The following is a 13,969-nucleotide window of genomic DNA, read 5'->3' as shown; positions in this document are numbered from 1 at the left end:
GGACTGGAAAAAAAAGGAAGATGACTTGGTTTAGGTCAGCCAGAATTTTCTCATTGAGCTGTGGGCTTCGTGCCTGGGCAATGGAAGCAGAGAGGATTGCAAAACAAACTGGAAGTCAGTGAGGCTACGATGGGGGAGAAACTCTGGTCCCCATAAATCTCCACAGGCCTGCTCCTGCCCTCGAATTGACATCAGGGCAGGCGAGTTGACCATAGAGTAGGACTGTAATGGAAAGATACCCAAAGTGAAGACGCCAGCTATACGGACGGTATATGGCACAGGTGCAGGGGCATTGGTAGGATAGGATACAGTATTTCTCCCTGGAGATGGGTGTAATGTATAACCTGAACGTCTAGGGACAATAGATAGATGCCCTGGTGACCCTGAGAGGAAGAACAAACAGCAGCTAAGGGGGTCACACTTCTTCTCTCTCAGTTGTAGACTGTGGAATCCCAGCAGGGTTGAAACATGGAATGGTGACCTTCTCCACAAGAAACAACCTCACGACGTACAAATCTGAGATAAGATACTCCTGCCAGCAGCCCTATTACAAGATGCTTCACAATGTCACCAGTAAGTCCCCCACACCAACGGTACCTCAGGCTGAGGGTGAAACAGCTCTAGGAGGAGTGGCTGCCTAGACATGTGCAAAGTCTTGAGATACAAAGTGTCCTGTCCCATAAGGCATAGCATTTGGCCCTTGCTCCCCAGATGGTCAAGGTGGTAGGTCTGTTTAGTCACGCTCAAGTCATCCCAAGACCAAAGCCAAGGTGGTTTTTTCTTTCACCTTGAAATTCTTAAAATATTCTAGTTAAATATGGAGCCTGTTGGAGGAGCATGAAAGATGCATACATCACAAAACCCAGAGAAGAGTTGGGCCTCTCAAGGAAGTCTGGACTCTTCCTGAATTAATTCCCTCACGTGTCTGAGCTAGAGCTAGGATTTCGAGAAAATGGCCACTGTAGCTGACCCCACTATTCTCTGCCTCCTCTTTGGGTTGACAAGACCAAAGCCACCCAGTAAAGTTGTAGCATCCCTGTAGGGCTTCCTTCAGAGACATACTGTTACGTCTCGCACAGAGGTCAGATGGACTGAGGGAATGAGAAGCAGTCAGTCCTTTTCAGCAGGAAATCCAATGTGTGCCAGACCAAGACCCAAACACAGCCACAGTTGTTGCTGTCCAGGTCTCTGCATGGTTTCTGGCCAAGGTTCTTGCCTCCCCCCACCCCCCACCCCGGAGTTAGGAGGTAGCACATAGGCCAAAGGGGAACAACCCTCATGGAGACGAGAAGGTCTGCCCTCTGTATGGGATCACTGAGGGAACAATCCCTTAGTTCCTCTACGTCTCCAATGCTCACCTTTAAATCAGGGAGTGAGCCATAGCTCATGGAGTAATTGTCAGACCCCAATTGGGCAGTGGACACAGAGCTTTAAAAAGGTGAGAGAGGCATGTGTGCAGCATCGAACTCGGTGAGCAGAGGTTCTGTGACCTGTGAGACGGACACACGTGCCAGGACCAGGAGCACAGAGGAGGGCACAGGCTACCCTCAGGTAGGCGGGGTTAGACTGTAAGAGCCTGTGGAGCCGTGCTGAAGAATGTGGTGTTTAATTCTGAGGACAGTAATTCAGAGCTGAAGAGAAAGTTTCTTCGTGGGGTGAGAGGGTGCAGAGATGCCCGGCTGCAGTGATCCACGTTTAGAATAATTGAGAACCAAGACCTATTTTTTTGGACATTCCATGTAATCATTTTCTTTCTCTGCTCTCACCTTTTCACCCACAAAGGTATCTATACATGTTCTGCACATGGGGCCTGGACAAACGAAGTACTCAAGAGAAGCCTCCCCACCTGCCTTCCAGGTACCTCATCCACCGAGTTCTCTGTCTCATGGTTTCCTATACCAGGTCTGTGAATGTGAAGCTGAGAAGGAAATGCTTTGTTGTTGAAGTGATGTCATCAGAAGGTTAAAGGTCAGAAAAACCTAGCCCCACCTCTTCGCAAACCAACCCGTGTGGTGTCCGGACTCAGGCGACTTTAAAATCCCTCCTATCTCTTTGTTGTTCAACTCCAATCCTTTCCCAAAGCAATTCATGTGTGCAACCGGTGCAGTGCCAGGGAAGTGAAGAGAGTGGACACTCTGTCCTTAGGCATAAACCAGGCCCCAAAGGAGATAATGATAATGTGCTCTTGAACCCCCAAAGAGTCATGTGCATACATTGTTCAGATTCTGTCTCCTTCATGTTTCATCTACTGGCCCCACCGTAAAGTGGAAAGAGGGTTTTAAGGTAGCAAGGGGTGCCAGAATGAATATAGATGTTGGGGGATTTGCCTTGGCATTAGAAGTATAGGGGATTACTAGGTTTGCCTCATGCCTCACAATGCATCCATATACAATTAGAAAGTTATAGCCCAAGATTACACCGCCATAAGGCTAAACACAACCCACAGAAACTAACTTCAATATATGCAATGCTGCAACTTATACATTTTTAATTTCTAAAATTCAAGAACCACAGCAATTAAAAGATAGCAGTGCTTCAGAAGAGCACCGAGGAACACTGGGATGTCATTGTCCTTCCCGGCTGTGTGCACAGCAGCTTCGCCTCTGGTGGCCTCCATGTTTTACTGAATGGGCAGACAGAGATAGTGTTCTGTATGGATGGCACAGGCTAGCAGCCCTTGGTGCTCAGTTAGTAGGCTTCTAAATATTGGGTTACTCATGAAAACAACAGGCTAAGGAGTTTTCGGAGATTAACCCTCATGGCAGCAAGAGCACAGCAGCATTTGAGTCTGCTCCACCACAGGGACCCTGGGCTCCTTGGAAGGGGAAGTAAAGGTGCATACTTGTGCAGGAATAGGGGGGCGAACACCAGGAAGGGACTGAGGCCATGCCGCTCTCACTGTTACCTGTTCCACTCACCTTAAGTTGTCTTGAAGGCACGTTCACGGACTCAAAGTGGGAAGTACCTTAAAAACAGCAGAACGGTGGGTCTACGGAAAACTGGAAATTCAGATGCTCATACGCCTAAAAGATTATGTGGCCAAGAAAACTAAGATAAGTTGCCATACTAGAAAGTCACAATGTGATGTCTAGTTGGGGAACACATACCTGGCTGGGGGCATGCTTGCTGCAGCTGTTTCCCAGTGGGGTTTTTGGTAAGAAATCATGTTATCTGGGCCTGGGATTCCATACCTCAGAAATGAGTGACCAAGACCAAGAAATGGCTCACATTTTATGGTTCTCGGTGGTCATCGGCCTCACCCTGTAAACAGCGCCTTGGATACACTGAGTCATGACATTTTTTTAACACACAGAGTTTGGCAGAACCATAATGTATCATTGTACCATGCTAGAACTTTTTAAATTCTTCCCTTCTGAAAGCCTGGGTAGCAAGCCAGAACGGACAAAACCATTTCAGCCAGTGCCACAGCATCTACCCTTTGTGGGGGGGGTGGAGGTCCATAAACAGTCGGGAGTCACATTTTTTTTTTCCTGACATGAAAACTAAGGATCAGAAGGGTGTGGTGACTTTTGCAAGGCTACCTTTGGAGTTGGGGCTGAACTATAGGATAACGCAGAACATTGCTGTCTACATAGGCAGGGCTATGCTTTCCTTGACGGATCATAGGTGCTTCATCCAAAGGTATTCAGAATCTCAGAGCATCACCTTTCTGTTTTAAGGAACCTGCTTCCTTTGGTACCCACTATTTTTATTTTCTGTTTCAATCTGACCATCACCAAAGCTTTGGACATTCCAAGAACGTTCTCTGTCCAAGGGAAGACTTAGAAAGTCGAAGCAAAAGCAATAGAGGAGAAGGATGTGGAGGAGGAGGGTCCTGTTTCAGTAACCGCCCCCCATGACCTGTTGCATTATTTAACCCCTTGAACACAAAATCAAAGTTACATCAGAAATAAAACATTGTAACGGGCAAATGAAGCTAGTCCCCCCGCCCCCCACACCCGTGCCTGACGCAGGTTGCATTTCCTTTTCTTAACATAATGACTCTCAGTCAGCAATAACCTTTTCTGAAACTTTGTTTCTCCATATATAACTTAGCTGTTCTCTAACATTCTTTGAGTTGTGACCTTCTGTGAGCTTGGGAAATATTTGCACTTTGGTTTGGGAGAGGAGCCGTTCGTTGTTGGCCATGAGTTCTGTTGTGACATGGACTGAGACACCTTACCAGATTTTAGCCTTTGTCTACTAGATGAGTTTTTAAGGCCCAGCATGTCACAGACCTACCTTGAAATGTCACCTTGCTGTCTGCTGTTTGCGATGAGAGACTGGCCCTCAACCTCAAAGCCCAGGCCAGAAAAGCTTAGAAGGTCTGTTCACATCTGGCTTGGAATAAAAGACAGGATGGCCCAGGATCGTGGACGAAGCATTTGGCACTGGGAAGAAGAGCATCCGAAAAGCATTAGCCTGTTGAAAGTTTACCCTCCCAAAGTCTCAAGAGAACCCAAATATTCCTCTGCCTCTTAAGAATTGTTAGAAGTGCCCAGGGCCAAAGAGGATAGCCTGACCATTGCAACAGGAAGCGCACACCCACACACCAGCCTCAAACACCCTTCCTGGGAAACGCCCATATGAGTCTGTCTATAGCCAGGGAGGGTTTGTTACTGAAGACCCTCTGCTCGTAAACCAGAGATGTTTGACTGTGGGGGTCTGGTGACACATGTTTGTGCTCGGGGTGCAGCTCAGAGGAACGACGTTTTCTCTCTTAAAGGTACTAAAGGGCCCCTGGGGGCAATGATGGGTGACCTTGAGCAGGATTTACCCATCATTGCTTGTGGATTATGCCACCTTCTCCTTACCCTGTGTGCATTGAGCCTTAAGGCACAAACATCAGCGAGCTCTTTAGGCCAGAGCAATGAGTGAAGCCTATGACCGTGGTCTTAATATTGCTAAAGCAGTATAGGACACAGATGAAACATCTACCCTATGCTCTAGTTTAGATCTACCCGATCTGATAGCCATGTCAGCATGCTCTAACCTTAACCTCTGGACAATGACATTAGTGTATAGATTGCGGACACAGTAAACAAAGAAAAAAAATCCAAGAAATTTAAAATTTGGAGATCATCCTTCAGATGTTGAAATCCGGAGGTGACTCAGTTCATTTGGAAAGTGGAAAAGTGGGGTCAAGATCCCACGCGTCCCGGTCTGGTGTGGTGAAATCTACGAAATTCTCACGGAACTGAGTAGTTCTTCCATACCCTGTAAAAGTCATAAAATAAGAGCCAGTAACACACCCGTGCTACCGATGAGGGGACAGATCTTCTGGAAGTCACACAGCTTGCCTATGGCTCATAAAAAGAAGTTATGGAGTTAGAAGCTTGCCAGCTGACGACCATAGTCTGATAGAAGGCCATTTAAGTTCCCTTTGCTTCTCTGCGGACATCTAGAGAAAATGCCAAGAGGTTCTCTGAGTACCTGTAATGCAACGGCTTCTGGGAGAGAAGGCATCTTTCTAGAGAAGAAGAGGTATAAGTGCCCCCAGCTAAGGATGGCCTGCCTAAATATGGTCCAGTCCAAAAGCGGTGTGACAGAAGAGTTTCAGGTTGGGCAAGGCCAATGCATAAAATTATCTGGAACATGAATAGCTCTGGCCATGGAGGTCCACACTAGACTTAGGTTAAACTCAGAGAGATTTAGCTATGGCTAAATCACAGCTGAATCCTCCATATCTCGCTGGACTCAGGGAAGTGAGGGCTCCGTGGCGGCATAATCCACAGTGGTTGAGATGTGAATTTCTCTGGATTCTTTTCACATGGTTGACTCTGACCCTGACTCTTGTTTCCCCTCCTCCTTTTTACAGTGTGTGGGCAACCCTCCCGCCCCCTGCCGAACCTGGTCAAGAGGATTATCGGCGGTCGGAACGCTGAACTCGGCCTCTTCCCGTGGCAGGCCCTGATCGTGGTGGAAGACACATCGAGGGTACCGAATGACAAGTGGTTCGGGAGTGGGGCGCTGCTCTCCGAATCTTGGATACTCACAGCAGCCCACGTGCTACGCTCCCAGCGCAGAGACAACACGGTCATCCCTGTCTCCAAGGAACATGTCACCGTCTACTTGGGTCTTCACGATGTGCGGGACAAATCAGGAGCTGTCAATAGCTCTGCTGCCCGAGTCATACTCCATCCAGACTTCAACATCCAGAACTACAACCACGACATAGCTCTGGTACAGTTGCAGGAACCTGTGCCCTTGGGAGCCCACGTCATGCCCATCTGTCTGCCGAGACCTGAGCCCGAAGGTCCAGCCCCTCACATGTTAGGACTGGTGGCTGGCTGGGGCATCTCGAATCCTAACGTGACTGTGGATGAGATCATCAGCAGCGGCACGCGGACCCTGTCGGATGTTCTCCAGTACGTCAAATTGCCCGTGGTGTCACACGCTGAATGCAAAGCCAGCTATGAGTCTCGGTCAGGCAACTACAGTGTCACAGAGAACATGTTCTGTGCTGGCTACTATGAGGGTGGCAAGGATACATGCCTGGGGGATAGCGGTGGGGCCTTCGTCATCTTCGATGAGCTGAGCCAGCACTGGGTAGCCCAAGGCCTGGTGTCCTGGGGAGGACCAGAAGAATGCGGCAGCAAGCAAGTGTACGGAGTCTACACAAAGGTCTCCAATTATGTGGACTGGGTGTGGGAGGAGATGAACTCCCCGACGGCCGCGGGGGAGCTCCAGGTGGAACGGTGAATGCGTTTACTTCCCAGGGCCTGCCTCCCCTGCTTCAGATCGAGTGAGGTTACACTACACAATGCCAACAGCGTACCCCATGTTGCTTACCAGACCAAATAAACTGCTGCACACCTACCTAGCTGGTCACTCATCCCCCTGAGACAGGCCCCCCGAGACTAGGGTTAATGGGGTGCAGGGAAAGCCTCTAGGCAAGAGAACTCAGCCCAAAGCTTCGAGCAGCCTCTTCCTCTCTCTTAGCCTCGCCTCTCCAGCACTGCAGGGGAAGCTGTTCCAGAGGCCTCAGTCCTAAGTGTCAATCACTCCTAATTCCTTGTCAGTCTTGCTTTCCGCTTGGACCTGATCGTTAGGAAAGGAGTCCTTCAGCTGGAGTCTGTATCTGTGTGTTTGCCCAGCTCTGGTTTCTGGGCGGGCCCTAAGCCTAGTTCTTCATGTAGGAAAGAACTGTTCTGGATAGGAAAAGCAAGAGCAGAGCCTGAGCTAGCTCACAGAGAACAGGACCTTGGAGAACTTTTCTTCCTGGAGTTTCTCTGGAAAGCTTCCCTCAGTGAGAGGCTTATGCTTTGTGCTCTTAGAGTTTCAAATGGCTGAAAGTATACTGCGAGGATTGTACTGACTAAGGGCGGGGAAGAGAAACAGCTCTCCCGAGCCCCTTCAACACCTGCTGTCCACTCAGGATGCATTGGACGTGTGCACCACTCAAATACTAGCTGGCACCATAAGGCGTCAACACCTGCCACTCCACACAAACACAAAGCAACCTTCCAGCTCTGGAATGTTGCGTCTAGAGATTCCCTGCCCCAGACACATGTATGGAGACCTGGCAACTGCTCGGAGAAAGAAAAGCCTGTGCCCCACGGTGCCCCGTTACTTCTCAGCAGGAAAACAGAAGAAAATATGGACTCAAGACATGATACAACACTCCAAGGCTATACTCAACCCTGGAGCCTGAGCTCGCCGGAGAATCTATCAAGTAGAACACTCCAAGCCATGCACTCCTTGGTGGTTCAGGAACCGAGGTCAGGGAAGCAAAAGCTCACTCATTGGAAAGAGATGGAGAGCCCTGAGTCCTGGGTTCTGTCTCGAGCTCTGCCTTCAACTGCCCATGTGACCCTTGACATCGTTTTCTTCTCTGAGCCTCGTCCTCAGGAGGATGAAGTCAGTAGATCCCTTAGGGCCTGTCCAGCACTCTCAGTGACCTCCTGCCTGATTGCTAGCGGCATCCCTGGCTCTCAGGGCTGAAATCTCTCCTTTCCCCGAGTTCACCAACCCAGGAACCTCCATCAGACAAAGGCAGCTGGAAAGGCCCAGGGAGGGATATGGAGAGAACTGGGAAAGGTCAATCAAAACACACTCCTATATCTATGAATGGCACATGTAAAGGAAACTATATTTTGTATATTTAATACCACAGGCTTTGCTGCTCTCTGAGGGGCCTCTGCATACTGTTTCTCTTGTCAGGGGTCTGCGGTGGCAATAAATCTGTGGATAACCAACAGCCTTGGTTTGAGAGCTTGTTGTGAAATGTGTTCATTTTGATCTTTTAAAAAATAAATTTGCTTTCATTAGGCTCCCACCCCCTTTGTAGGCCCAGCTACTGACAACTGAGCATCATCTAAGATGAGGTAGTGAGGAAAAGGGGATGCTTATTGGTTGTTGACGTACTTCTTTCTCAGAAGTTAGGCTGTAACTGCCTTCATTTAACTGCCTACAATTGCATCCGTGGCTTCAAAGAGCTCACACTGGCAGACAAGACAGGGCTATGTGCATTAGGCATGAACTCCAGCAAAGAGAGCTAACTTCCACCAAAGGAATGAGATTAAAGTCTTGTGGAAATGTGATTAAAAGTGTGACTGTATAATTACAGGGGCCCAGCACGGTTCAGCAAAGGCTGCAAAGATTTGAGGAGACGAAAGGGGCACAGTGGGAAAGAGTGGAAAAACTAGACAGCAGGCCTGAGCTGGAGACAGAACAGAGGACGCTGCCAGACAGACAGACAGTCTTATAAGCCCTGGCCTGCACCGTTTTCTTTCTTTCTTTTTTTATTTATTAAATATTTCCCTCCCCCTCCCCCAATCAAGTCCTCCTCCCTCCTCAGCCCAAAGAGCAATCAGGGTTCCCTGACCTGTGGAAAGTCCGAGGAACCCCCACCTCCATCCAGGTCTAGTAAGGTGAGCATCCAAACTGCCTAGGCTCCTACAAAGCCAGTGCGTGCAGTAGGATCAGAAACCCATTGCCATTGTTCTTGAGTTCTCAGTAGTCCTCATTGTCCGCTATGTTCAGCAAGTCCGGTTTTATCCCAGGCTCTTTCAGACCCAGGCCAGCTGGCCTTGGTGAGTTCCCAATAGAACATCCCCATTGTCTCAGTGTGTGGGTGCACCCCGTTTTCTAATCAGAGATGCTCTAACTGCATATTGTTTGATTCATGTTGTGGTACTTGCCGAGCATTGCAAATTGCTGAGTCTCACCCCTGGCAAGTCTGCATCCAACAGGGTCTGAGTATAGCTAGCATGGGAGGGGAAACGGCAAGGAAGGACTGTGCTTTTGAAAGTATCTTGGTGAGATATGCGGGCATGGTAATACAGATATGGCAGTTTAGCCCACTTAAATGGCTCATCAGCAGATCTTGGGCCATAGGAATCTTCTGAGGTGCTGCACACATGAGGGTATAAATACAGAATCGGCTCCTGTGAGAGCAGGGCTGCTTCATGGGACACACACACACGGCTTGCCTTCTTTGGGGGTTTGTATCATACTTTTGGCATTGTGTCATGCTTTATATGCCGATGAGAACTAAAACAATCCTAAATTAGCCTTGAAAGCTTTACACATTGTGGTTTCAAAACCTCCCATGACTTGAAGTTGAAGATATTTTTGATTTGTATTCACTAACTACGTTGACTTTGGATTGTGGCACGTGGATTACTTGGAGCACGCTGTGATATGGAATGGGGAGATATATTATCCTATGTCTGGTAACTTTCTGCCTGCTTAGTGGCTGATAAAGAAATAGAAGTGTAAGAAACTGGAGGTGACAAATGTGTGGTCAGTTCAGACATCAGAGGTCTGGGGTAGCCAAGGGAGGGAGGGTGGCTGGTGGAAGAAGAGGCCAAGGACTCAGCTTTGCTAGGCTTGACGAATTCGCAAGCAGTCCAGCTGGAAATGTATATTACCAGTCCAGACTTAGGGACTTCAGAAGACAAAGCACTTTCGAGATAGGAGTTGATACTTAGTAACAATAGGTAGAATACGGCCTGGAGATAAAAGGTATTGTCTGGTGGAAAATTACAGAAAACAAAGGAAGCCAAGGACTTTAAAGAAAACACTAAGACAGAGGATTAAAGGCAAGAAAAAAGTGTGCTTGTGTTGCTAAGGAGAGAGACTGGATAGTGGGAAAGTGGTCACCTGTCCGGTGTGGACTGCAGATCAGAGTGGACATTCATCAAGACAGGACCCAAGCAGCTATCATCCTTTCTGAGGCGGTCAGTGTGCAAGCTGTCTGTGTTTGAACTGCCTAATACCATCTCCCTCTCCCCTCCCTCTCCCTCCTAGGCAGCCCCCTCCTTCCCTTGAGCCTTTCCCCTGCCTGAGAAGGGCTTTCAACTCTCCCTGCAGTATTGTTGTCTTGTCTCTGTGGCACCCAGTAAAAGTTAGGCTCGGTTTCCAGGCTTTGCTTCCTTCAAACATATACATCTTTTGTTCTTACCACAGTACCTAATTTCAAACAAAAGCCTTGCTTCCCTTCCCTCGATTTCTGCTTTGTTCTTTGCAGTTGAAGTCTATCTCTCCTTTACTTCAAAGGATGGCCGACTTCAATGACAGGGGAGCCACAGGACAAGGAAAGGTTGTAAGAATGGAGAAAACACATTGCATACAATTTCAAAGCCAGTGTTCTCTCATACATGTCTGGATCACTGTTGAAGTTCCATTTAGGCCCCGAGCGGCCTAAATACAAGTCAATTCCAAGGACGGCCTTTTTTTCAGGAAATAGCACCTTACTCTAAATCCAGGTTCAACAAGGGGGAGAATGTGAAGGGGGCCTGTTCTGTCTTCTTGGGAGAGGCTTCATTGCAAGGGAAGAGAAGAGACTGTGATGTGAAAGGAAGTAGGGAAAGGGAAGGTATACATGTGTGTGTTTGTGTGCTTGCGCGCGCACGTGTGTGTGTGTGTGTGTGTGTGTGTGTGTGTGTGTGTGTGTATGAAAAGGCCTTCACCATGTTTTATAAAAAAAGGAGAGATGAAAACTATGGAAAAGCAGCAGTCCCCAGGGCCCCCAGTGTCTGCTGGGAATGGGGTAGTGGCTTGGGCCACTGCCTATGAGTAGCACCACTGGGAGATGATACAGTTGGGATCAAGGGTGTAGCACATTTGTCTGGGATTCAGCCCAGTCTTTGCTTTGAAATTGGGGCAAGACATCCTGGATCTAGAGAGCTCTGTGGGACCTGGAAGCCACATTGTTGAAGTTAGTGATTCTGGCTGGACTGGAACAAGTCCAGAGTTGGGGTCACATGACCCAGAATTATATTCTTGCCATTCCCTCATAGAATAACTTTTAACAAATCACATACTTTCTCTGGATTTTGACTGTTGTTGTTGTTTTGAGAAAGAGTTTCTCTGTATAATAGTTCTGGCTATCCCAATATTTTGTAGACCAGGTTGATCTCAAACTCGCAGAGATTGGGATGCCTCTGCCTCCCGAGTGTTGGAATTAAAGGCGTGTGCCATCGCCAGCCAGCAGACTCTGTCTTCATAAGGTGTCTGATAAGAGGAACACAGGGGGATTTCTAAGAGTATTCAGCTGTGGGTTTGTCTGTGGTTCCACACCAAGGAAGGCAGAGGAGGAGGCAATAGGGCAGAACTGCACAGACTCTGAGGAAGACTTTCTCTGGGGACAAGGTCCCTGCTAACGGTGCAGGACACTTTTTTATTAGGAATCTGACCTTTCTGAGTCACAGAAACCAACATCAAGAGGAGGAGGAAGAGGCAAGACGAAAGAAAGGGGGGAGATCTATGGGGTCACATAACTGAAAAGATCATTCCCACTCTTTCACATGGTTCCCTGTCAGAGCCTAGCGCTGGGATACTGCCCCGCCTCGACCCTTATCTTTCCATTATGCTTTCCTTGATGTTTGGCTGCACTGTTCTCCTCTCCCCAGCATGTTCTCCACAAGACGCAAGCTGGCAGATCAAACAATAGCTCAGCAATTCTGGCAGAGAAAATCTTACTCTTTTTCTAATGTTGAGTAAAATCTTCAACCCAGACTTTAATCGGCTGTCCAAGAACACATCTCATTTTAAAGATACTGCTACGGCTCAGGATGCAGACTTTCAATAAGTCACATTCCTACTCCTGAAACCAGAGCTGAGGCCAGTCACACTCAGGCTGCCTATGCCATGAATGGGGAAGACAAAACAAGACTTCAACAATAACACTGTTAGAAGGGCCAGTGGATGGCGGGTGATGTAGTGGTAACAGATGTTCCTAACAGAATGATAATCTGGTAACCCTCGTGGGTGAAGTGGAGTATAGAATGTGACCTTCTCTCCCTCCTTTGGCTGCAGTGTGTGGTCTTCCCAAGTTCTCCCGGAAGCAGATCTCCAGGATCTTCAATGGACGCCCAGCCCAGAAGGGTACCACTCCATGGATTGCCATGCTGTCACACCTGAACGGGCAGCCCTTCTGTGGGGGTAGCCTTTTAGGTAAGGAGAAGGAGAAGGGGTGAACGACTCGGGGCTGGGGACAGGGTGAGAGCTAAGGACCAACTTTCCCTTGAAAACTGGCCACGTCTTCCTTGAGAATCACTGCCCCCAGAAAGGGTGTGGACGAGCTGAAAAGCGAGCCTTCGGCTGGAACCAGGACAAGCATACCCCGTGCTAATTCCGTGAGCTGTGGAGCACTTCCTGGGTTCTGATCAGTCTCCTGACAGATGGTTGGGCATGGATCGTGACCCACGGCCTATTCATGTGGCACAGAGATGGGACGGCCCAGAGCTGCTACATCAACCCCCATGCTGTACCTGCTCAAAGTGTTTGGAAATGAAGGAACCCGGAGAACCAAGTGGCTGAATTGAACTCTTCTGTACACTCCGCTCTGTTTTACCGAGCAGATTGATATAGTCTGTATTCTAATTCTGTTAGTTACTTTCATACCGACTACTTTCTGCATATTAAATTTGTTTCCCATGGAGAAAAAAGGTGATGTATGACAAGGATCAAAGAGACTTGTGGGGCCTAAGACACCCAAGGGATAGGACAAGATCAGGAAAGAAGAAAGGGCAGGAGGAGCCCCAGGGAAGAAACATAAGAGGCAGAGAGATGGAGAGGAAGGGTCACAGGAGGTGGAGGGAAAGGGGCCGTTTGTCAGGTTTACAACTTTGTTAGGAATGAAAGATGGATGTCACCCATTGCTTTAAAGATTTTGAAGTAGTTTTACTATCATTTTTTAAACATCAAGTCTTCCAACAATAATATTCATCCTGTGTTGGAACTGGTTAAATGTTTGTTTGGAAGCTGAAATTCATTTTACCATCAGCCCAGCTAAAAGTCCCTTCACACTTGGCCCTCTCCACAGCCCTGCAAATCTGTAATCCCGGTTTCCGCTATTCTTGTAGTGGAAGAGGGTGGATAGGACAGGGCAGAGAGATCATAAAGAGTCTAAAAGACAGAAGAAGAGGTAGAACACTGTCTCTGTGTCCATACTGAGGTTCAGTGAGGGACTGGGGGTGATGGCAGAGTTCAAAGGTGACATTAATCTCTGGGCAGGCTAGAGCATATAACTAGACTCATCTAGAGAGCCCTGCTCTGAGGCAGGATTTTCTAACTGGGTATCTCAGCCCACCTTACCCACCACCCCAATATGCCCTGGTCATGGGCAGGTTCAGGAGGCACCTCATAGGAAAAGAGTGTTCCATGCTGAGATTTGTTCAGAACCAGGAACCAGGAAACAGAGAACATGCGGCCCCTTCAGAGAGGAACAAGTAGAGTCTGGACCCTGCTCCAGAAACACCATCCGCCTTTGACTCTGAGCTATAGCCTAGAGCACCGAGGCTTACCTTCCCGCACCCACCTCAACCCTGCCTACAGTGATGCTTTTCTGCTTGGCTCTGGCTGGGAGTGTCCAGGCCGCAGCTATCTGTGGACTTGCAGTTAGCTCTATTGAAAGGAAGGCCAAAAGTTTGACACTGCATTAAGTGAGCATGAAGACCATACTCATCCTGGGGAAGGTGACAGCCGAGAAGGACACTAGGCCACTAATCAAGAGACCTGG

General features: G+C 48.4%; 1 protein-coding gene across 2 annotated transcripts in view; it reads left to right on the top strand.

The window, feature by feature from the left end:
* Masp1 (MBL associated serine protease 1) overlaps positions 1 to 13,969 on the top strand; it is a 75,074-nt gene that overhangs the window by 51,673 nt on the left and 9,432 nt on the right. Inside the window, exons 8-10 of one of the 2 annotated variants that reach the window (XM_041678287.1) lie at positions 436 to 573; positions 1,783 to 1,857; positions 12,265 to 12,402. In XM_041678287.1, the coding sequence (XP_041534221.1) occupies positions 436 to 573; positions 1,783 to 1,857; positions 12,265 to 12,402 (351 nt within the window). Of the gene's footprint in view, positions 1 to 435; positions 574 to 1,782; positions 1,858 to 5,818; positions 8,201 to 12,264; positions 12,403 to 13,969 lie in introns of those variants that run through there. The other variant, XM_041678285.1, reaches the window with a different exon arrangement.

The sequence above is a fragment of the Microtus oregoni genome, unplaced genomic scaffold, assembly GCF_018167655.1.
Source record: "Microtus oregoni isolate MIOR12 unplaced genomic scaffold, Mior012 000029F_ref0000214, whole genome shotgun sequence".
Taxonomy (NCBI): domain Eukaryota; kingdom Metazoa; phylum Chordata; class Mammalia; order Rodentia; family Cricetidae; genus Microtus; species Microtus oregoni.
Note: the sequence above shows the minus strand (reverse complement) of the source record. Positions and strands in the feature narration are given on the sequence as shown.